Here is a 24,425-nt window from a genome sequence, read left to right as displayed (position 1 = left end):
ATGAACATGACTTTGTGACTGGCTTCTTTCACTGAGCATAATGCTTTCAAGGTTTGTCCATGTTGTAGAATTTATCATTACATCATTTTCTTTATTGCTGAATAATATTCAAAATAGATCTACATTTTGCTTTTTCATTCATCAGTTGATTGACATTTAGGTGGTTTTCACTTTTTGGCTATTATGAATAATGCTGTGAACAGTCACGTACAAGTGTTTATATTGGACCTATGTTTTCATTTCTCCTGGGTATATACCTAGGGGTGGAATTGCTGAGCTGTATGGTAACTCTGACTAACCTTTTGAGGCACTGCCAGACTCTTCTAAAGCAGCTAGCTGCACCATTTCACATTCCCACCAGCATGTATGGGGTTCTGCTTTCTCCACATCCTTGCAACACTTGTCATATGTTTTATAGTCATCCTGTAGTAGGCGTGAAATGGTGTCTCATTTTGGTTTCGATTTGCATTTCCATGATGACTACTGATGTTGAACATCTCATGTGTTTATCAGTCATTTGTATATCTTCTTAGAAATGTCTTTTTTGGCCGGCCGCGGTGGCTCAACGCCTATAATCCCAGCACTTTGGGAGGCGAAGGTGGGCGGATCACCTGAGGTCAGGAGTTCGAGACCAGCCTGGCCAACATGGTGAAACCCCATCTCTACTAAAAATACAAAATTAAGTGGGCATGATGGCAGGTGCCTGTAATCCCAGCTACTCGGGAGGCTGAGGCAGGAGAATCGCTTGAACCCTGGAGGCGGAGGTTGCAGTGAGCTGAGATCGCGCCATTGCACTGCAGCCTGGGGGACAAGAGTGAGACTTCAAGTTTGAGACCTTGTCTCAAAAAAAAAAAAAGAGGAATGTCTTTTTGGTTCCTTTACCCGTTTTTAAATTCGGTTATTTGTCTTTTTGTTGAGTGGTAGATGTTTTCTTTATATATTCTAGATATAAGACCAAGACTCTTAGCAGATATTAATCACAAAGTTGTATAAAGCGTAAAGACTATGTAATAATAGTAATTTTCTATCACTTATTTTCAACTCTCTTATCTGCTAAAGGTAAAATTTTAGGGTGCCATATAAATTACCTAAAATATATATACTATAACTTTGTTATTAAGTAATTACCTTTACCAGTAATGCTACAGTGCATATCCTCTTACCTAAATCTTTGTATACATTTGTAATTATTTCTTTAGGATAATTTCTTAGAAGTAGAGTTGTGTGTCAATAGGTATGAATATTTTAAGATTTTTGTTGTTGTTGTTGTTTTCTAGATAGAGTCTCGCTCTTTTGCCCAAGAGGGAATACAGTGGTGCTATTATGGCTCACTACAGCCTCAGCCTCCTGGGCTCAAGAGATCTTCCCACCTCAGCCACATCCGAGTAGCTGGGACTACAGGCATACACCACCACACCTGGCTGATTTTTGTATTTTTATAGAGACGGGGTGTCCAGGCTGGTCTTGTACTCCTGAGCTCAAGTAGTCCCTCCACTTTGGCCTCTCAAAGAGCTAGGATTACAGACATGAGCCAATGCATCTGGATATATTTTAAGACTTAGAAGATACACATCTCTCCAAAAAACTTTTACCAGTTTGTACTCTAGCAACCATGACACATATGAGAATGCTTTTCCTAACATTGGATATTGCTAGTAAGGTTGGATATTTTGAAATTTTTAATTGCTTTTTACATTTCTCTGCATAGTTATCTTGCAGGATATGATGAGACTCCATCTCAAACAAACAAACAAAATGAATTAAAGACTTAATCTAAGACACCAGACTATGAAACTTTTACAAGAAAACACTAGGGAACATCTCTAGGACACTGGTCTGGACAAAAATTCCTGAGTAGTATCCCACAAGCATAGGCAACCAACGCAAAAATAGACAAGAGGGATCACATCAAGTTAAAAAGCTTCTGCACTGCCGGGCGCGGTGGCTCACGCTTGTAATCCCAGCACTTTGGGAGGCCGAGGCGGGCGGATCACGAGGTCAGGAGATCGAGACCACGGTGAAACCCCGTCTCTACTAAAAATACAAAAAAAATTAGCCGGGCGTAGTGGCGGGCGCCTGTAGTCCCAGCTACTCGGAAAGGCTGAGGCAGGAGAATGGCGTGAACCCGGGAGGCGGAGCTTGCAGTGAGCCGAGAGCGCGCCACTGCACTCCAGCCTGGGCGACAGAGCGAGACTCCGTCTCAAAAAAAAAAAAAAAAAAAGCTTCTGCACAACAAAAGAAACAATCAACATAGTGAAACGACAAGTCACATAATGGGGGACAATATTTGCAAACTGCCTATCTGACAAGGGATTGATAACCAGAATATATAAAAAGATCAAACAAATTCATAGGACAAAATATAATAATCTGATCAAAAAATGGGCAAACCATCTGAATAGATATTTCTCAAAAGAAGACAGAGAGATGGCAAACAGGCATGTGAAAATTTGCTCAACATCAAAGATCATCATAGAAATGCAAATCACAGCTACAATGAGATATCATCTCACCCCAGTTAGAAGGGCTTATATCCAAAAGACAGGCCATGACAAATGCTGGTAAAGATGTGGAGAAAAGGGAACCATTGTACACTGTTGGTGAGAATGTAAATTACTACAACCACTATGGAGAAGCATTTGGAGGTTCCTCCAAAAACTAAAAGTAGAGCTACCATATGATCCAGCAACCCCACTGCTGGGTATATACCCAAAAGAAAGGAAATCAGCATATTGAAGAGATATCTGCACTCCCGTGTTTGTTGTGGCACTGTTTACAATAGCCAAGATTTAGAAGCAACCTAAGTGTCCAGCTACAGAATGAATAAAGAAACTATGGTACATATACAAATGGAGTAATATTCAGCCATAAAAAGAATGAGATCCTGTAATTTGCAACAACATGAATGGAACTGGAGATCATTGTGTTAAGTAAAATAAGCCAGGTACAGAAAGAAAAACATTGCATGTTCTCACTTATTTGTGGGATCTGAAAATCAAAACAATTGAACTCATGGACACAGAGAGTAGAGGGATGGTTACCAGAGGCTAGGAAGGGTATTGGGGTGTGGGGTGGGAGATAGGTGGGAGTGGATAATGGGTGGAAAAAAAATAGAAGGAATGAATAAGACCTACCATTTGATAGCACAACAGTGACTATAGTTAATAATAACTTAATTGTATATTTTAAAATCACTAAAAGAGTATAATTGGATAGTTTGTAACACAAAGGATAAACGCTTGAGGGGATATGCCGTTCTCCATGATGTAATTATTATGGATTGCATGCCTGTATCACAACATTTCATGTATCCCATACATATATACACCTTGTGTGTGTGTGTGTGTGTGTGTGTGTGTGTATATCTACTGTGTAGCCACAAAAATTAAAAACTAACAACAACAACAAAAAAAAGTCACTACCATAAAAAGCTTCTGCTTGTCCTGGCATAATGAGCAATTTCTAATTCAACTTATTTTGAAAACAATTGTGTGTCTTTTTATACATGTCTTACACAAATTTTCTGTATATTAGTTGTTTACAGATTTGCCAAAATCGATTTGGCTGCTTCTCTGGGGAAGGGGAGGAGGGGGTGTTGCATGTGTAAATCTGGCTATCTTGCTGAGAATGGTTCTAGGTAATGTAGATCGTGCAAATTAAGATGCTTTCTTTCATTTATTCCTTCGACATTGAGTGCCTAGTCTGTTCCAGGTGTTAATACTATTCTAGGCATTGGGGGATACGGCAGTGAGCAAAATGGCCAAAGTCCCTGCCTTCATTAAGCTTTCATTCTAGTAGATGAGATAGACAATAAAAAAGATAAAGTACTTTGGGCCAGGCACGATGGCTCACACCTGTGATCTCAACACTTGGGGAGTCTAGCGTTGGTGGATTGCTTGATCCCAGGAGTTTGAGACCAGCCTAGGCAATATAGTGAGACCTTGTCTCTACTAAATAGAAAAAAAGTCAACCAGGTGTGATGGCATGTGCCTGGAGTCCCAGCTGCTTAGGAGGCTGAGGTGAGGCTAAGGTGGGAGGAGGATTGCTTGAGCCCAGTAGATTGAGGCTGCAGTGAGTGGTGACTGTGCCACTATACTCCAGCCTGGGTGACAGAGCAAGACACTGTCTCAAAAAACAAAAAGAGAAAAAGAAAAAAAGTACATTGGACAGTGGTTAGTGCTAAGGAGAAAAAAAGCACAGGAGGGTAGTGTTACTAATGTTTAGAGAGCAGGGGTGAAATTTGAGGTATGGTGGTCAAGGGAGACGTCATTGACTTGTATGAAGACCTGAAGGCAGTGAGGAACCAGCTATATGAACACATGAGAAGAGCATTTAAGTTCTTTTGGAAACTCACTTTTAGAATAATCAGTGTTCTCTGTGTTTTATTTTAACAGAGGCTAGTATTACTAGCTTGAAACAAGCCGCCCTGGTTAAAGCGCCTCTCATTCCGACTTTGAACACAATCGTTCAGTACCTAGACCTTACTCCAAATCAGGAATACTTGTTTGAAAGGATCAAAGGTAATTATTGATTTGAAGAGGAAAAAATGAGAGCTTTTTTACTCTGCTGGAATTGTATCAGTAAAGATTAACAAGGAAAAACTGTTTTAATTAAAAGTATAACCTATGTCTTATAAATACCTATTAATTATAGCTTAATAATTTTATTTTGTGTAGGAAACTTAAATATGAGCTAAGTGGGCTCCAGTGACTATTTCACTCATTTCCTACTTTTAGACTCATAAGAATGGGTGCCACTATGACATTTTTTATAGTTCCAGTGTGCTGAGCCTTATTTCTCTTAATTTTTATAATTCCTATTTAATAAGTTGCTTCCTTATATTTCTGTTATAGTCTTCTTATTTGGTGGAAGATGTGCTCTTCTGAGGAGACTGACTTGAGAATCAGGAAATGTAGGCTCCCTGACACCCCCATACACCCTCTATGCCTCTCTAGTTACAGAGCAATTCATAAAGTTAGAATTTTTTAAAATTTGGATAAACTGTTTAAAAGGTTCTCATCACTAAGACAAGTTTTAGAAATAGTATTCAAATTTATCATAAATCTTAATTTGAAAATATTATAGTGTTCTCCCTTTCCCGTAAGATTAGAGCAGGGTTCAGGAATAAACATTTTTCATGACTTTTTAAAACATTTTATATAAGGTGAATTTCAAACATACACAAAACTAGAAAAAATAGTATACACACTCCTCTTGTACACATCACCCAGCCTCAACAATCACTAGTCCCTGGCCAGCCCCTGCCCTTTCCATACCCCATCCACTTTCTTCCTGTGTTATTTGAAGCAAGCCCTCATGGCATTATCAGTTCATCTGTAAATATTTCTTTGTATATCACTAAAAGATAAGCCTCCTGCAACCCCCTGCTTTTGAGACAGGGTCTTGCTATGTTGCCTAGGCTGGTCTCCAACTCCTAGGCTCAAGCAGTCCTCCCACCTCAGCCTCCCCAAGTGCCGGGATTATAGACATGAGCCACCGTGCCCAGCTAAGCCTTTAGAAAACTAATACAACCATACATAACCAGAATACAATTATCATTCTTTTTTTTTTTTTTTTTTTGAGACAGTCTCTCTGTCGCCAGGCTGGAGTGCAGTGGCGCAATCTTGGCTCACTGCAACCTCCACCTCCCGGGTTCAAGCGATTCTCCTGCCTCAGCCTCCTGAGTAGCTGGGATTACAGGCACACACCACCACGCCCAGCTAATTTTTGTATTTTTAGTAGAGATGGGGTTTCACCATGTTGGTCAGGCTGGTCTCGAACTCCTGACCTGGTGATCCACCCACCTCAGCCTCCCAAAGTGCTGGGATTACAGGCGTGAGTCACCGCGCCTGGCCACAATTATCATTCTTAATATTATTATTTTTTGTCTTTTTTTTTTTTTTTGAGACAGGGTTCGCTCCGTCACCCAGGCTGGAGTGCAGTAATGGCACTAGTGCAGGAGTGTATAGCTCCTTGCAGCCTTGAACTCCTGGCTATGGCAATCTTCCCTCCTCAGCCTCCCAAAGTGCTGGGATTACAGGATTGAGCCACCATGCTGCCTGGCCCTAATATTTCCTGTGTTACAAGATATTAAGTCTGTGTTCAAATTTCCAGCTATCTGAAAAAAATACATAATTTTTTGGCAATGTTTGTTTGAATTGGGATTCAAATATCGTAATACATTGAAATTGGTTATTTCAGTTTATTTTAAGCTATATGCTTCCCATCCACCTTTTTTTTTCCTTTGCAATTTCTTTGTCAGAAGAACTGGATTGTTTGTCTTTAGAGGTTCCCATAGTGTGGGTTTTGCTGAATGCATCCCTATGGTGTAGTTTTACATAACCCCTTCTCTTTCCCATAAATTCATGTTTGAGTTTTTTGGCAAGATTGCCTTGTAGTTAGCAGGGTATTTGTACATCCAAAAAAAGAAAAGTGTCTGTGTATGTACACATGTATACAAAGTATATAAAGGTTTTATATCAAATATACAAAAAAGCTTAAAAGAATACAGTGGGCCAGGCACGGTGGATCACGAGGTCAGGAGATTGAGACCATCCTGGCTAACATGGTGAAACCCCATCTCTACTAAAAATACAAAAAAAAAAAAAAAAAAAAATTAGCCGGGCGTGGTGGTGGTCACCTGTAGTCCCAGCTACTTGGGAGGCTGAGGCAGGAGAATGGCAGGAACCCGGGAGGTGGAGCTTGCAGTGAGCTGAGATCACACTACTGCACTCCAACCTGAGTGACAGAGCAAGACTCTGTCTCAAAAAAAAAAAAAAAAAAAAAAATACAGTGAACACTGTCCTGTTCTAGATTGGATAGTTAGAAACCTTTTGACATATTTGATTCTTTCTTTCTACATATATATACACACACACTTCTTTTTTCTTGCTGTGCCATTTGAAAGTACATTGCAGACGTCATTACTTTTTAGCATGCATTCTCCTAAAAGTAAGAACATTCTCCTACCTAACCATAATACAATTATACCTTTAAAAAATAATAATTTTCTGATATTTAATATATTGTCCATATTCAAATTTTCCCTACCCATCGACTTTTTTTTTAAGAAGCCAGAATAGTAGTCAGATAAATCTAAAATCCCACATTTTGGATTTATCTGATGTCTTCAGGGACGTGTTTAACTTTTATCTTTTATATCTTGGATTTCTTTAGGTTTGGGTGTTTTGATCAAGTTAAAATGATTTGCTTCCCTTATTATATTCCCTTAGCCTTTTTTTTTTCTTTTTTGCATACTCTTAGCTTTTAAAAATTTCACCTTGTTGCCACAGAACTCTCTCAAGGAGGTTGTATGAGCTCATTTCGATGGAACAGAGGTGGCGACTTCAAAGGACGAAAGTGGGATACAGACCTGCCCACTGATTCTGCTGTAAGCCCCTAGATTCATTCATTCATTCATTTATTTATTTACTGTTGATTGACTGACTGACACAGGGTCTCACTCTGTCACCCAGGCTGTAGTGCAGTGGCACAGTCCTGTCTCACTGCAGCTTTGATCTCCCAGGGCTCAAGTGCTCGTCCCAGCTCAGCCTCCCAAGTAGCTGGAACTAGGCCCGAGCCGCCACACCCAGCTAGTTTTTTTTATTTTTTGTAGAGATAGGGTCTCACTTTTTTGCCCAGGCTGGTCTCGAAGTCCTGGGTTCCAGTGATCCCCTTGCCTCAGCTTCCCAAAGTGCTGGGTTTACAGACATGAGCTACTGTGCCTGACCCTTAGATTTATTTTGTTTTTTCAGTTCAATGTTTCCATTACTGGATTTGTGTGTTTTGGTTTGCCTATCATAAGAATAAGTATTAAAAATAATTTAGAAAATAAGGTATTTATAATAGTATCAGCATGATCACCCAACCACTGTTAATATTTTCGTGTATGTTTCCCTTTACTTGGTTGCTACTATTTTTTAATGTTTTTGTCATATTTGTAATTCTCCTGTATGTAAAATTATGTATTCTGCTTTTTTTCCACTTCTGTAATATTTAGGGCTTTTTTTACTTCAGCCTCCTCCTACCTAGATATTTTTTCATTATTACACACTGTCATTTAACTATTCTCCTATAGTGGACCTAAAAGTTTGAGACACTTGTGGTAGAGAAGGATTTTTACTTGTTTTTTGATCTTAAGTAATGCAGCATGCAAATAGTGTGATGCGCATTGCTTGCTTTCTTGGGATTGTCACTTTAAGAGAGACTCCTAGAATTATATTTAGGAGATCAAAGAACATAAATGTTTTTGTGTGCTTACGAGTTTTTCAAAATTATGTTCTCTTTTTTTTTTATAGTGACTGTTATGGGTGAAAATTAAGTTTTATGTTGAGATTCAGATTGAGAATTGAATGTATTTTATCTTGGTTTTGCTATTAACTGTGTTGGTATGAATGATCCACTTAGCAAAAAACTAAGAATGCCCTGCTTTTCTAGGGTTGCTATGGAAAACTAAAAATGAAGATCAAATATGTAGGGAATGGGAGTCTGGTGTTTAAGCCCCACCCTCCACCCCTACCCTCAACAGATAATGGTAACTTTGTAGGCTGGAGTATTTAAACTTTTTCAATTTGAAAAGGAAACCTTCCCATCAAAATATAGACTGATTTGATGACAAATATCTTTTTCTATTTTAAATTTTGAGTAGATTATTTGAATTAAGCCTAGCTTCATGTCTTAAACACACTGAATTCCTTTATGATTTAAGAGGAATTATTGAATTCCTTATCTTTATAGGAAATAATACTTTCAATTAAAAGAATAGGTTTGCTACCTGAACTATGTGTTTTTATCTTTTTATTCTACAGATTTTATCTTGTAAATCTAACAATTTGACAGCATTTTTCTAATTCACTCTTTAGAGAAAAATTTTTTAATTGGAATCATTATAAATACAGATGTTTCTAAAGGGCTGTACATCCATGCTAGATTTTCATGCTGACTTAAAAAAAAAAAATTTCTTCATCCTTAGATCATCATGCATGTATTTTGCACCTACCTTGATTCCAGATTACCTCCACATCCGAAGTATCCCGATGGAAAAACTTTTACTTCTCAGCACTTTGTTCAGACACCAAATAAACCAGGTATAAACCTCTCCTAAAAGAATGTGTTGAGATTTTCACACAAAATATCTCTGGGAGTTTGGTTTTTTAATGCAGCATATTGCCTTCCTTTACAGATGTTACAAATGAGAATGTTTTTTGCATTTATCAGAGTGCCATCAACCCTCCCCATTATGAGCTCATCTACCAGCGTCATGTATACAACCTGCCAAAGGTATTTCTATATAGAGAAGATGCTGTTACAGAATGTCTTGGGTGATTTGCTTGGATAATGTTTTTAAAATTATAATCTCATGTTGATAGAAGAAATAAATTTTTTAAATTAGGGGAAATGTGTTTCATACATATATATTTCTGACTATAAAAGTAATACGTGCTTAATTTGGGAAAGTATAAAGAAAAAGAAGGAAAATCACTCATTCCATCACCTGAGACAGCCATTGTTGATTTTTTGATTGGTATATTGCCTTTTGGTAAATTTCATTTTGGTCTTATGTCTCTTTTTAGAGGCAGAGTCTAGCTCTGTCACCCAGGCTGGAGTGCAGTCGCATGAACATAGCTCATTATAGCCTCGAACTCATGGGCTCAAGAAGTCCTTCCACCTCAGCCTCTCAAGTAGCTAGGACTACAAGCACGTACTAGTATACCTGGCCAATTTATTTTTTGTAGAGACAGAGTTTCTCCATGTTACTCAGGCTGGTCCTGTACCCCTGGCCTTAAGCAGTCCTCCCACATCAGCCTCTCAAAGTGCTGGAATTACAGGCATGAGCCACTGCACCTGGCCCTTTCTTTATATTTTTTATGGGCTAAAATTATTTATGTAGTTTTATATCTGTTTTAAAATATTAGCTTTATAACATAATTTTCCATACTATTAAAAATCTTCATTAAAATTCTTTTTTTTTTTTTTTTTTTTTTTTTTGAGATAGAGTCTCACTGTTACCCAGGCTGGAGTGCAATGGCGCAATCTCGGCTCACTGCAACCTCTGCCTCCCAGGTTCAAGGGATTCTCCTGCCTCAGCCTCCTGAGTAGCTGGGACTACAGGCGTGTGCCACCACGCTTGGCTAATTGTTTTTGTATTTTTAGTAAGAGACGGGGATTTTACCGTGTTAGCCAGGATGGTCTTGATCTGACCTCGTGATCCACCTGCCTTGCCCTCCCAAAGTGCTGGGATGATAACAGATGTGAGCCACCACACCCGGCCTGGTTTTTTATTCTTAATTGCAAGCGTCAGTTCTGTTGATAACCTTTGCAATTATTTTTGTTACCAGCATCTTTACTAAGAAATTTTACATTGGCTATAATAATAAATTGTGCTCTCTCAGATTCTCAGGAAGAGTTTTTAATTTCATTTCTTTCAAGTTTAATATTTTAGCTTTGTATGTAAATACTTTGGGCCATTGAAGTTCTTGTGAATATCCATGCCAATCTTTGTTTTTTAACAACTGTCTGTTTTTTTTTCCTTTTTCTCACAGTGTAAACATTATCTTTTAAAAATCATACATTCTCTCAGATTCTTGAGTTAAAAACACATTAAGTCAGAGTAAGTGGGGAAAAGTTAATCTGTAAATTGAAAATCTAAATTAGGAGCTGTTTTTACAGACCAAAAATTACATACAATAGTTTGATTTTAGAGCTAGCAATATGCTGCCTAGTATTCCCTTGCAGATAAAATAAATTTATATTTAATGTTATTTATATGCTAAAGTATATTCTGATATATTTTAAAGTACGACTAAAAGCTTTTTTTTATCCCAACATTTGTTTATGCCATTATAGAGCATTTTTGTGTGTGTAGTGCACAGGGGCACCAACCTCAGGATAGCTCTCCAGGCTCTTCCAGGCCTTAGTTAAGTGTTTCTCCCCATGTGTGAAACACAGTCCCCAGCCGCCCGCCCCCCCCGCCCAGTATGTTACCTTTCTTTAAGCTCATCTTTCAGGTTGCAGCTTAAAATACAAAAAAAAAAAAATTACCCGGGTGTGGCGGTGGGTGCCTGTGGTCCCAGCTACTTGGGATGCTGAGGCAGGAGAATGACGTGAACCCAGGAGATGGAGGTTGCGGTGAGCTGAGATCACACCACTGCACTCCAGCCTGGGTCTCAAAACAAAACAAAACAAAACAAAAAAAATCTTTCCCTCAGGGAGACATTCTGTTGCTAACCAGTCTAAATCAGACACTGCATCTTCATATGTTCCTATGGCACCTCCTCTCATAGCATTCCTCAGGCTTTGTTGTGATTCTTAGTTTACTGTCTGCCTTTCCCACTGGCCCTTATGTCCTTGACATGTATCCTTTCTGTCTTACTCACTGCAGTATTCCCACTTCCTAGCACAAAGCGTAGGTACTTTGTTTAATGAATAAATGAAAGTCTGAATTATATGGAATTCTGAGTTTAGTAGGATATGAATTGATAAGATATATATTTACCTACCAGATTGAATCTTCTTGGTTTGGTTTAAATCTTGTCTTTTTTGTCCTTGTTCCAGGGCAGAAATAATATGTTTCATACATTGTTGATGTTTCTCTACATCATAAAGACCAAAGAGTCAGGAATGCTTGGGTAGGTACTTATGCTTTAAAAACATAAGTAGTTATTTACTGATTTTCTTCCTACGTTAAGATTCTGCAGAAGGCAGCAGCATGTAACTGAAGGTTTATGGATTGAACAATAGATAATGGCTTCAGCCCTGTCACAAACTACTTCTGCTATTTTGGGCAATCCATTAGCTGACTCCTCAGAACGCATTGGTAAAAGGCAAGTAGACTACATCATTAGCATTATAGTCGTGTTCCCTGGAGGAATAATTCATAGATAGGTAAAAATTAGACTCTTGCCGTTTAAAAACATTTTTTTAAATCTGGAGTCTGTTTTTTTCCCAGCCATTTCATTTCAGACACAAAGTATTCTGCAAAGTGTTTACACTTCCAGAGAGACTGAGTCGGTACCTATTCCATAATATCATTAACTGGAATGGAAAAGTAGTCAGTTGAAATTGTTTACATACTTGGTAACAAAGCTCACATACTGCAAGAAATTCAAAATTTTAGTAGTCATTTTGATGATTAGAAATTTTAGTGTATCAAATGACATATGAAATAAGTAGACCCCAGCTAAAGCTAGGGATATTTGTAGTGCCTGATCTGGGAGTCGGAAAACCTGGGTTGTGGGTCCAGCTCTGCCATACTAAGTAACCTAAGGCTAGCAAAAAAAAAAAAAAAAAAAGGGTGAGGGAGATGGGCTTGGAGCAGAAGGGATTGTGGTCATTTCCACTTTGGATATGCATGCGTCTTGAAGTTTTAGATAGCAGCCTATTTGTAATTTAGAGTTTATACGTGTCCTAGAACTGTGCTGTCCAGCACAGTAGCCAGCAGCCCCATGTGGCACTGAACACTTGAAGCAGGACTAGACCAAACTGAGGTGCGCTAAAGTGTAAAATGTGTAACAGATTTCAAAGACATAGCCCCCAAAAAGTAAGATAACTCCTTAAAAATTGTATATATTTGTTACATATTGAAATACTAGCTTGGATAGATTTAGTTAAGTGGAATATGTTCTTAAAATTAATTTCACCTGTTTATTAGGTAGCTACTAGAAAATTTAAAATTATGTGGCTTACATTTGCAGTTCATATCGTATTGTATTTTTATTGGACAGCACTGCTCTAGAGAAAGCAAGGCTCCTGTCTTTAAATATATTAGATGTAAAGATTAAAACAGACATGAACAAAAATTTGTAAACAAATATGAACATTTATTAACTTTTTTTTTTTTTTGAGGTGGAGTCTTGCTCTGTCGCCCAGGCCGGAGTACAGTGGCGCCATCTCAGCTCACTGCAACCTCTGCCTCCCAAGTGGCTGGAACTATAGATGCCCACCACCATGCCGGCTATTTTTTATATTGTTGGTAGAGACGGGGTTTCTCCATGTTGGCCAGGCTGGTCTCAAACTCCTGACCTCAGGTGATCCGCCTGCCTGGCCTCCCAAAGTGCTGTAATTACAGGCGTGAGCCACCACGCCCAGCTATTAGCTTCTTTTATCATATATTTTTTAATGTAAGAAAGATTAGGAAACTCACTTTTGTGAGGCATCTAAACTAACAGGGTTTTTTATTTTTAAATTATGAAAATAATGCATACTCAGTAGACAAGTATTTAAATAACACAGGAGTGTATAAACTAGAACGAATTTCTAATTATGTGTAGAGACAGTATCTCACTATATTGCCCAGGCTGTGATCCACCTGCCTTGGCCTTCTAACGTGCTGGGATTACAAGCATAAGCCACTCCACCTGGCTTTATTTTTCTTTCTTTTGCTTAAAAATGTATTGTATCCAAACATAGTACTTCATGATCTAATTTTTAGTCTTATGGTATATCTTGGACATTCTCCCATGTCAAATTTCCCCTAAAACGTCTAGGAATGTTTGGTTATAAATATACTTACATATATATATTAGACGGAATATGGAATTTGATATAAATATGTTGTTAATACAGGTCAAGTATTCTTTATCTGAAATGCTTGGAACCAGGAGTGTTTCGGATTTGATTTTCTCCGATTTTGGAATATTTGCAGTAATTACTGAGCATCCCTAATCTAAAAATCCCCAGAATGCTACAGTGAGCATTTCCTTTGAGCATCGTGATGTCACTCAAAAAGTTTTGGGTTTTGGAGCATTTCGGATTTTCAGATTGTAGGTGCTTAACCTGTATAATATAAATAAGCAATTAATTTTTGGTTTTAATTGAAAATGTATCTTTTCCTCTGTGGATCCAAATTGATATTTTGATGCATTAATGGTTTGTCATGATAGCATGAGGTTTGAGTGCCATATACGGTCTGTCATATGCATTAAAATGAAAAAGTGCTTAGTGGAGCAGCACTTTTTCATTTACTGAAATGTAATGAAATTTTCTGAAAGGCCAAAAGAAATTGATACAATTTTTAAAGCACTATCTTCTCTTAATGAGCAACTTATATATGGAAAATTAAGCATTTTAGACTAAAACTAGTGTTTTTAAACTCGGGGAAAAGCTTGGAAATTATTAACCTTTCGAACATGAATAATTTTTTAAATACATCCTAAAACAAATAGTTAAAAACTTTCCTATAACTTAAAAGAAATAAGTGAGTAGCTCAAATATAGTCCATATGGATTTATGACCATAAACCCACAGATTGATCCAAATACATTATCAATTTAATGCCAGGTATTTGTGCAGTAACAGGAATCAGATGAATGTTCTACTTGCAAAAGGAAAAAAAAAAAATCTAGACAGAATTGACTGCACAGTGACTTAAATGTTCTGTTCAGGAAAAGGCACTATAAAGTTTAAAGTTAAATGACAAACTGAAGCAAAGCATTATTCTGCTATAATATGAGCAGTAGTAATTGGGTTTGCAAATATAGCAAATCCAAGCTTATATTTGTTATATATAAAGAACATATATGATTTTATTAGAAAAATGGACAAAGGTATGAAAGATTTCTTCATAAAGTGTGCAAACAGCTCCTAAACACAAAAAGATACTTAGACTCATGTACAAACAAGTCAAAATTAACTTTTCTTTCTGTCAGATTTGATATTTATCATTTGTAGTGTCGGTGCGGGTATGAAGAAATGGAAAATACAGTTGATAAAAATTACCTGTTTTGAAAGGCATTTTTGGCAGCTTTTTACCAGTTAATACATTCTTATAATTTTAAAAGTCATAGAGGGCTAAAAGTTCATGACAGAAACGAGCAATTCCCTGTATTCCCCAAGTCTGCTTCCCAAAGTAGACTGTATTCCCCAAGTGGCTTTTTCTTCTGTTATTACTCTCATAGTTCCAAATAATAGAGGTATACAGCTCTCTTGATTCTTCAGTTTCAGATATTATCTGTTGATTTATTTTGTTAGGTGAGTAATTTCTTTCTCTTATAGCCCTCTTATTCCCTCAGACTTTGAATACAGTCATTACTCTCTGGAAGAGAAGTATATGTATTTTTTTGTTGTTGTTATATGCAGTAGGATTTAATGTATTAATAATACACATATGCAAACTCAGTAAAGTATCCCCAGTAGTTAGTAAATTCCTAATTCAAATCAAGTAATACAGTTCTCTGAGAGGCTAGCATCTCCATATCTTCCATCTTTTAAATATAATTGATACTTTTACTTTAATCTTGCTTGTTAAAATTATTCTGTTAGCTATTACCTGGTGTAATAGTTCTTGTTTACTGAAAAACTAACTCTCAACACTCCATAAATCTATTTATTATAAATTTGGGTTTAAGCATAGTTAAGAAAGTAATTACTGTTACTGGAATTCACCTGATAAACCATGTATAACATAATTCATTGCAGAATCACATTAAATATCAATTAAACATGTATTAATCATAAAGATTTTTGTTATTAGAAAAAGACCTTAAATGCTTGGCAACCAATTCTAATAAAAATTTTTTTTCTCTTTATAGGAGAGTTAATCTTGGTCTATCTGGTGTGAATATATTGTGGATCTTTGGCAAGTAGCAAGTCATATATTTAATTCCGGCATTTGGACTATTTCACTGAACCGGAAGTCGAAACTAAACATTTCTGAGCCACTGACTCTTCAGAAATAAAATACACATGGGTGTATGTTACAGACTCTTTAGATTTAACAAAAAATGTAGCTGTTATGAAATGTAATTGTAAAAATATGTCCTGTATCTTCTATATCGAGACATTGCTTTTAATTTTATATCACTTTTCAGAAATTTCAGTTGACTACAAAACTGCAACCCTTCAGATTTTTATTGACTCAAAATAGTGCCATTCCCCTTAATGAAATAGATTTTGAGTCTTTTTTTCATTATAACCCCCAAATGAGAATCATCTACCTGATTCTTGTACTACAAAAACATTTTTTTCAGTCTTTTTTTTTTTTTTTTTTTTTTTTTGAGAGAGAGGGTCTCTGTCACACAGACTGGAGTGCAGTGGCACGATCTTGGCTCACTGCAACTTCGGCCTCCCAGGCTCAAGCAGTTCTCCTGCCTCAGCCTCCTGAGTAGCTGGGATTACAGGCACGCACCACCACGCCCAGCTAATTTTTGTATTTTTAGTAGAGATGGGGTTTCACCATGTTGGCCAGGCTGGTCCCGAACTCCTGACCTCAGGTGATCCACCCACCTCGGCCTCCCAAAGTGCTGGGATTAGAGGCATGAGCCACTGCGCCCAGCCTCAGTTACTTTAATAGTATACTTAGAAAGTAAGAAAATTGCTGATTTAGTTCTTTTTCTTAATGTTTCCCCAGCATTCTGCAAGTTAGGCCAAAGCCCACATTCAAAGAAATGAGATTAACTCTTAAGTAATGTATTATGTTTATGTATATTTTAAAATATTATTAAAGGAGGTTTGGAAGTATTGACATTTAAAAAGTCAATACTTGGATTAAATTTAGCTGGTAGTTTTAATTTGGGTTTTAGTTAAGAGTGTGAGAGCCGGGCGCGGTGGCTCAAGCCTGTAATCCCAGCACTTTGGGAGGCCGAGGCGGGTGGATCACGAGGTCAGGAGATCGAGACCATCCTGGCTAACACGGTGAAACCCCGTCTCTACTAAAAATACAAAAAATTAGCCGGGCGTGTTGGCGGGCGCCTGTAGTCCCAGCTACTCAGGAGTTTGAGGCAGGAGAATGGCGTGAACCCGGGAGGCAGAGCTTGCAGTGAGCCGAGATTGCGCCACTGCACTCCAGCCTGGGGGACAGAGCAAGACTCCGTCTCAAAAAAAAAAAAAAAACAAAACAAAACAAAAAAGAGTGTGAGGACATCAAGAAAACTGTTTACCACTTTGGTTTTAGCAACTCAGTTTTACTATTCCATAATGTGTTATTTTTAAAGTTCTCTTTTTAAGATCACAGTGGTATCCTATCTGTTTAAATTTTTTAAATATGTTCAAAATATCTGGAGGGTGAGAAGTTACCAAGTTTGTATGTTTTGTTTGACTCACCATCTTTATTTTCTGTATATATATATAGTAGCTGGCAATTGCATATATTTTCTTGATTAACATATTAGAGACTGCTTCCATCATCTTCTGTAAACCTGGAAACAGCTGAAACTAGTCTTTTCTGAAGAACTGTGTATCAGTATTAGATGTGCATCCCATTTTGTCATTCCCTCAGACTTTGAATACAGTCATTACTCTCTGGAAGAGAAGTGTAAGTATCTTTTTTTTGTTATCTGCAGTATGGTTTAAGATGTATTAATAATACACATATGCAGACTCACTAAAGTATCCCTGGTAATTAGTAAATTCCAAATTTAAGTCAGTACAGTTCTGTCTTTGTAAATTCTGTCTTTTAAAAAGTTGTACGTGTTTTTAAAAGTTGATGTCCAAAGGAAAGGAGCTTCTTACCTTTTAAGTACTTTTGGTGTGTGTTAAATATTTATTTGCTATGATATTCTAGAAGAAAATATCAAACATGTTAAATATAAGAACATGTTAAAATTTAAATTCGCTATTTCAAAAGTTACTGAAGATGTCTTGGAATAACAATTGTTATGCTGTTAAACTATATAGTTGCATATACTTTATTAAAAGCACTGTGGAGAAAAATTTTAACAATACATAAGACAAAATGTCTTTTTTTCTTTATAGGACTTAGATAGCTTTTAGTCTAAAAATTCAAAGCTCTAATATTTTTAAAGTGACTATCAAAAAACTACAGTCTACAGTAAATATATACATAGGGATACACACTTAAAAAGATGTTTTGTTTGCATGCTATTAATAAGTCTAGTGTGGATTACTGTACTCTGGGTAGCTTTCCTATATTAGCTTTTCTTCCCAAATATTTGAGCCAGTTTGTACTTAAATATAGCTTTTATTAAAAATACTTTGGTAGATTCATTTGAATTCACCCCTCAGGAAGACAGTGCACTGCAAATAAGGCAATTTTTTTAGTCCTTGTGTTAAAATGAATAAATGTCTACTAATATCTCTGATCAAATGTTATTTACAGGATATATGTCACAAGTTTTTCTTTGATTGCTTGACTTCTTGTGGGATCAGATCCACTAATCTTCTAGATTACATTCACTTCATCATTTATCCTTTTCTTTGTCTATAAATATCATCCTTAAGCCAGATTTCTTTTAGAGGCATATTAGGTGTTTATAATTTAGTTTCTACTGAGACATACAAATGTTATGTTGTGTGGCTTTCTCAAACTAAAATATTCTTGACACTGATATTTTGTATTTTAACAGTAAAGACATGCAGCATGTGGGGTGGCACTTGCTTTTTTTTTTTTTTTTTTTTTTTTTTGAGATGGGGTTTCACTCTTATTGCCCAGGCTGGAGTGCAGTGGCGCGATCTCAGCTCACTACACTCAGCTCACTGCAACCTCTGCCTTCTGGTTTCAAGCAATTCTCCTGCTTCAGCCTCCCGAGTAGCTGGGATTCAGGCACCTGCCACCACGCCCGGCAAATTTTTGTATTTTTAGTAGAGACGGGGTTTCACCATGTTGGCCAGGCTGGTCTTGAACTCCTGACCTCATGATCCGCCCATCTTGGCCTCCCAAAGCGCTGGGATTACAGGCATGAGCCACTGCGCCCAGCCCTTTCTAGACAGCTTTGTAATAGAAATGCGCACATTGAAATGCACACATTCCTCAAAGGTCAGTCTTCGGTCCTCTGATTGACTGTATATGCTTTTCCTTAGAGATCTCATTCATTCCACTTCATTTATCACCTCTCTGCCTTTGACTCCCAAATTCATCATCAAGCATAATGTCTCTCCTGAGGTGTAGTGTTGATTTCCATCCACCTGTCAGACATTTCCCCTTGGATATTCTGTGAACTCCGTGTCTGGAACTGAGTTCACATCTGCTCAAATCAGCTTCCTCTACTTACATCCCTTTTTCTGTTCATTGTACTACCAGTTACCCATGCTCAAAATTCTGGTGTTATCTTTTGATTCCTGGAGCTCCCTGGGTCCCCAATCCAATCAGGCAGCAAACCTCATCCATTCTTTCTTAACAATGTCTCTTGCAGCTGTACTTTTTCCATTTCTGCCACCACTATGCTCATTTACACCCTTATCAACCCACACAGGACTACTGCAACAGCCTAATTAATCTCACAGCCTTCGAATTGTTGCCATGCTTCCAGATTTTCCAATTCATCCTGCACATTCTCTTCAAATTCATCTTCCTAGAACACCTGTTTGATCATTTCATCCCCCTGATAAATTCCTTAGCCTGACATTTAAAGCTCCACACAATCTGGCCCCAACCTGGCCTCATACACCTAAACCCTTGGCTCCAGCCAGTGCAGGCTGCTCACTGCTTGCTGGGTTCTCTCTATGCTACCTTCTCCTCATCCTGATCACTCTCTGGGGATGCCCCCTCCCAATCTACTGTCTTCCCCTGCATTGAGACTTCACTCTAATTAAACCTGCTATTTGGAGCTAGTCCTGACCACTCCAGATGGCAGTCATTTCTCCCCTTGAGTGATTAGATCTGTGCCCCTCCTTTGGCACTCAACAGCTACATGAATGGATTTAGTCGAACAGTAGGTCCTCATGTCTTGTCTTATCCTTGCACAAGAACTGAGTTTCTTACTAGTCTGAGCTGTGCTGCTGTTCAAGTATACTTGTCAATGGCTAAAACTGCCTTTTGGGAAAGCCTCACGTTCTCCTCCAAAGGACACCTTTTGATCCTTCCAAGCACACTGGCTTTCCTTTTGTGGCTAGACCTAAGAAGGAGGAAGCACTCCTGGGCCTGGACAGCTGCAGCAGGGGGACTGCTTGAAAAGTAAAGGTGTTAGGAAAATGATGAAACTCATTCCAGTGCTTCTGGGGGTCTTCCTTAGTAAGCTGAGGGTGAGGGCACTGCACTTATGTGCAGCAGCACAACATTGTCCCAAATGCTGCAAGGACCAGTGGTGGGGACCGGCAGGGGCTGGCTGGCCTACCTGTCCTTCTGGGTGGCTTTAGTCACAGCTGTCCCTGGACCGTGGATGAGGTCAAAAGTCTTCAAGGATAAGCAGCACACAGCTGGGCTCTCTGGCAGGAAGGCTTCAGGGAAGGACCCATGTGAGGCTTTGTCTGCCCAGTTAGAATGAGAGGGCTTTGTACAATCAGCACCTATGCCTCTTGGACCCCAGTGACACTGCCGTATCTCACTGGGTATGCCAGTAGCTTTCTGCTGGGTGTGCAGGATTGTTAGGTGTTAGCTCTGAGCCACATTATAATTTGATCCCTGGATGTTCATCAATAATAATGTTTTCACACTGAACTGCATTGACCTGGGATGGGACAGGTTATGGATTCTACAGAGGCGGCACCTCAGTGGGAGTTAGGAAGGAGAGTCTAACAGCAGGATGGGTGTGGAGAACAGCACCACAGCCCTGCCGCCCCACAGGGGACAGCAGCGACCCTGAGGATATTTCTTAGCAAACTTGCATGCAAGCAGTCCCAGGCACTACTGTGGATGAGATTTGTATGTAAATCCTTTTGTGCCCCAAACCAAAATGAGTATTTCAAAATCAATCTGGCTAGAACAGCCACTGGCCTCAGTGCACTGAGCATTCAGTGGGAGGACTAAGCTCTGTCATTAATTGGGGCGGAACAACTAGTCTCTCACACTGATTTTTTTTTTTTTTTTTTTTTGAGACGGAGTCTCGCTCTGTCACCCAGGCTGGAGTGCAGTGGTGTGATCTCATCTCACTGCAACCTCTGCCTCCCAGGTTCAAGCAATTCTCATGCCTCGGCCTCCCAAGTAGCTGGGATTACAGATGCCTGCCACCACATCCATCTAATTTTGTATTTTTTAATAGAGATGGGGTTTCACCATGTTGGCCAGGCTGGTCTCGAACTCCTAACCTCAAGCGATCCACGTGCTGGGATTATAAGCATGGGCCACCACACCCAGCCCTACACTGATTTCTGAAAAAATAAGATGGGCTGGATGCTGTGGTTCACGCCTGTAATCCCAGCACTTTGGGAGGCCAAGGCAGGAGGATCACTTAAGATCAGGTGTTGGAGACCAGCCTGGGCAACATAGTGAGACCCTGTCTCTTAAAAAAAATAGTAAGTGATAAGATACCCTTCATACCTAGAGGTAATTGAGAAGCTCAAAGTGAAAATAATGAATGGACTGCTTTTAGGTGAAGGAAAAAAGCAAATTAGTATAAAAGTAGGAAGTGGCCCCTTTGGCACTGTAAAGCAACTGTCTCTTCCTTGGATCACACTGAGCTACAGATCTTCATGGCCTTGACACCCACCCACCCCAACTGTGCTAGCCCAGCTTTGTCCCTCCTGCTCCCTCTGTCCTTCCCTTCCTGAGACCTGGCCATTCATTCCCCAGTCATAGACAGTAGCACCCTTGTAGCCTGAAGACTGGGCTTTCTGGTATACCAAGAAAACACAGTCTCTTTCCTTTCCCATTTCTAAACTTGAAGGAAAAAATAACAATCCCGAATCAGACTCTGCTTTCATGCACTGCATCCCATAGGAGGAAAGTTAGAAGGTGGTGATCAGCTCCATTGGGGGCAAAACTTGTTTTCTCAGGAGCAGCAGCCAGGCATGATTCTTTCTCAAACACATGGTGTGGAGACTGGAATCAGGCAGCTCTGTGATAGTTTTGGCCCAGAATACAGGCACCAGCTTAATGAGCTCCACCTCCAAAGAAAGGCCCCTTGTGTTCCTAGTGGGGAGGAGTGTCATCCACGGTACAGCCTGAGGAGTCCCCTGACTCGGGAAAGACTTGGCAGACGGAAATCTGAACCTAAGCTGCCAGGCCCCAAACCTGGCGGTTTGAGAAGGTGTGTTACGTGGCTTCCATCTCAAAATTAAATTCAGTATGACACTCTGCTTCCAGTTGAATGGTCTGCGTGAATTCTTTAAACAAAGCACCCCAAAACCACAATAACCATTTAGTACCTCTCTCCGTGGGCCAGAAATTCAGACAGGACCCAGTGGGGACAGCTCCTGTCTGCTCCACAATGTCTGCAGGTTCACATGTCTGGCAGTTGATGCAAGCTACTGACTGGGAGCCTAACTGGAGATATTGGTGGAACACCCACACTTGGCCTCCACACAGGGCCTGGGCTTCCTCATAACATGGTGGCTGAGTTCTTAGGGCCAGTGTCCTGAGAAAGTGAGAGAGAGAGAGGCAGAAGCATATTGCCTTTTATTTGTAACTTAGCTTTGGAAGTACCATGTTTCTTCACTGCATTCTGTTGGTCAAGGCAGCTACAAAGAACTGCTCAATGTCAAGGGGAAAGAACACAGACCCCTACCACTCAGTGGAGGAGTGTGCCACATCACAGCACGTCAGATGGAATATTTATTGGTGTGACCATTTTTGGAAAATACAATCTGCCATAATGTACAGTGTCAAAAAAAAATTAATGCTCTTTGTCTCATTGATCTCAGGAAAATTTACCTTAGGAAAATATTCAACAGAAAAAAATAGTTATGCCTAAAGGTGTCTGTCGTGAGTGCTTATTCATTTATTTACCCATACATCCAATGTTTTTTTCTTTTTGAGACAGAGTCTTGCTCCGTTGCCCAGACTGGAGTGCAGTGGCACAGTCTCTGCTCACTGCAACCTCCGCCTCCTCGGTTCAAGCGATTCTCCTGTCTCAGCCTCCTGAATAGCTGGGATTACAGATGTCCACCACCACGCCCAGTCAATCCAATAAATACTGATTGAAGTATTTTGCCAGATGCTAGGAATACAAGGAAAACGTAAGATCTATCCTTTCTTTCAAATAGCTTCCAGTCTATGATAGCTAAAAATAAAACCCATCCAAATGTCCAGTAATAAGAGGGTTTAATAAATTCTATGTAGGCCAGGCGGGGTGGCTCAAACCTGTAATCCCAGCACTTTCGGAGGCCGAGGCAGGTGGATCACCTGAGGTCAGGAGTTCGAGACCAGCCTGGCTAATATGGTGAAACCCCATCTCTACTAAAAATACAAAAATTAGCTGGGTGTGGTGGTGCACGCCTGTAATCCCAGCTACTCGGGAAGCTGAGGCAGGAGAATCGCTTGAACCCAGGAGGCAAACGTTGCAGTGAGCCAAGATCACACCATTGCACTCCAGCCTGGACAACAAGAGTGAAACTCCATCTCAAAAAAATAATAATAAATTATATGTAAACTCTAGGAGATACGATCTTGAGATGTTATAATCACTTAAGGATTTTTATTTTGACCTCTTTTTAAAACTCTCTGCAGCTCTGAAAAGACTATGTGGAAAGATGGGGAAATGTTGGATAGAAGTGAAAACAAATCAAAGTTGTATGTCTACTGTGATTACAATTATGTAAAAATATGCATGCATATCACCAAGGACTAGGAGAGAATATCCAAATGTGAACTCACTTGTTGAAGTGGGAATATGCATGATTGTCCTTACGTTTTCTTTTCTTTTCTTTTTGAAGTACTTTTCAATGTTATATATCTTTTATAATTGAAAAGCTCCAGAAAAAATATTGTGGTGCAAATTATAGGTCAAAGGGAGAGAAGGTGCTGCTGGGTGGGAAGCTGACAGGAGAGACTTCATTAAAAAGGTGACATTTGGGCCAGGTGCAGTGGTGACAAACACCTGTAATCCCAGCACTTTGGGAGGCCTGAAGTTAGGAGTTTGAGACCAGCCTGGCCAGCCAATATGGTGAAATCCTGTCTCTACTAAAAAGACAAAAAAATTAGCTGGGCATGGTGGCTCACATCTGTAGTCACAACTACTCAGGAGGCTGGGGCAGGAGAATCTATTGAACTCAGGAGGCGGAGGCTGCAGTGAGCTGAGATCATGCCACTGCACTCCAGCCTGGGTGACAGAGTGAGACTCCATCTCAAAAATAAAAAGGTGATATTTGGATTTCAGTAGGAGGAAGAAGCAGGCTCAAGACAGGAAAGGAAGAGATGTCTTTAGAAAACTGCAAAGAATCCAAACTGAGATGGGTTTAGAGGAGCATAGGCAGATAGCACTGGAAGGAAGAGGGGGCCTCAGGTGCTGGACTCAGGATTTCTGACTTTACTCCAAGAGACTCTGGAGCTTTTTGAGCACAGCATTAACTGAAAGAGTGCTGAAGGGAGATGACCGACTGCAGTCCTGAAGAAGAGCAGAGCTGGAGCAGTTGGGGAGTTGGAGGCAGAGCTGGAGCAGCTGGGGAGACCCATGAGGAGGCCCCTGCAGTCATCCAGGGCCTGGACTGCAGAGGTGGCAAAAAAAAAAAAGACTGGAGAGCATTTGTGGAAGACAAATGGTCACAACTTGGGAGCTCAGTGCATGTATCTAGGTGACTAGGAAGAGGGTGGCACAAATACCAGCAATAGAGCAATGAGGAAGAGGAACCGGTTTGCAGCAGAAGAGAAATTTTAAATG

General features: G+C 39.4%; 1 protein-coding gene across 7 annotated transcripts in view; it reads left to right on the top strand.

Moving 5' to 3' along the window:
- Positions 1–20,690, top strand: part of TMEM209 (transmembrane protein 209) — a 47,382-nt gene extending 26,692 nt beyond the window's left edge. For 4 of the 7 annotated variants that reach the window (XM_058426684.1, XM_032761734.2, XM_058426691.1 and 1 more), the window contains 6 exons: positions 4,395–4,520; positions 7,293–7,390; positions 8,972–9,086; positions 9,182–9,279; positions 11,554–11,627; positions 15,528–18,845. In XM_058426684.1, the coding sequence (XP_058282667.1) occupies positions 4,395–4,520; positions 7,293–7,390; positions 8,972–9,086; positions 9,182–9,279; positions 11,554–11,627; positions 15,528–15,582 (566 nt within the window). In that variant the 3' untranslated portion in view covers positions 15,583–18,845. Of the gene's footprint in view, positions 1–4,394; positions 4,521–7,292; positions 7,391–8,971; positions 9,087–9,181; positions 9,281–11,553; positions 11,628–15,527 lie in introns of those variants that run through there. The other 3 variants (XM_058426695.1, XM_058426692.1, XM_058426703.1) reach the window with 3 other exon arrangements.
- The last annotated feature ends 3,735 nt before the right edge of the window (positions 20,691–24,425 follow it).

Source organism: Hylobates moloch, unplaced genomic scaffold (genome assembly GCF_009828535.3).
Source record: "Hylobates moloch isolate HMO894 unplaced genomic scaffold, HMol_V3 SCAFFOLD_1, whole genome shotgun sequence".
Lineage (NCBI taxonomy): Eukaryota > Metazoa > Chordata > Mammalia > Primates > Hylobatidae > Hylobates > Hylobates moloch.
Note: the sequence above shows the minus strand (reverse complement) of the source record. Positions and strands in the feature narration are given on the sequence as shown.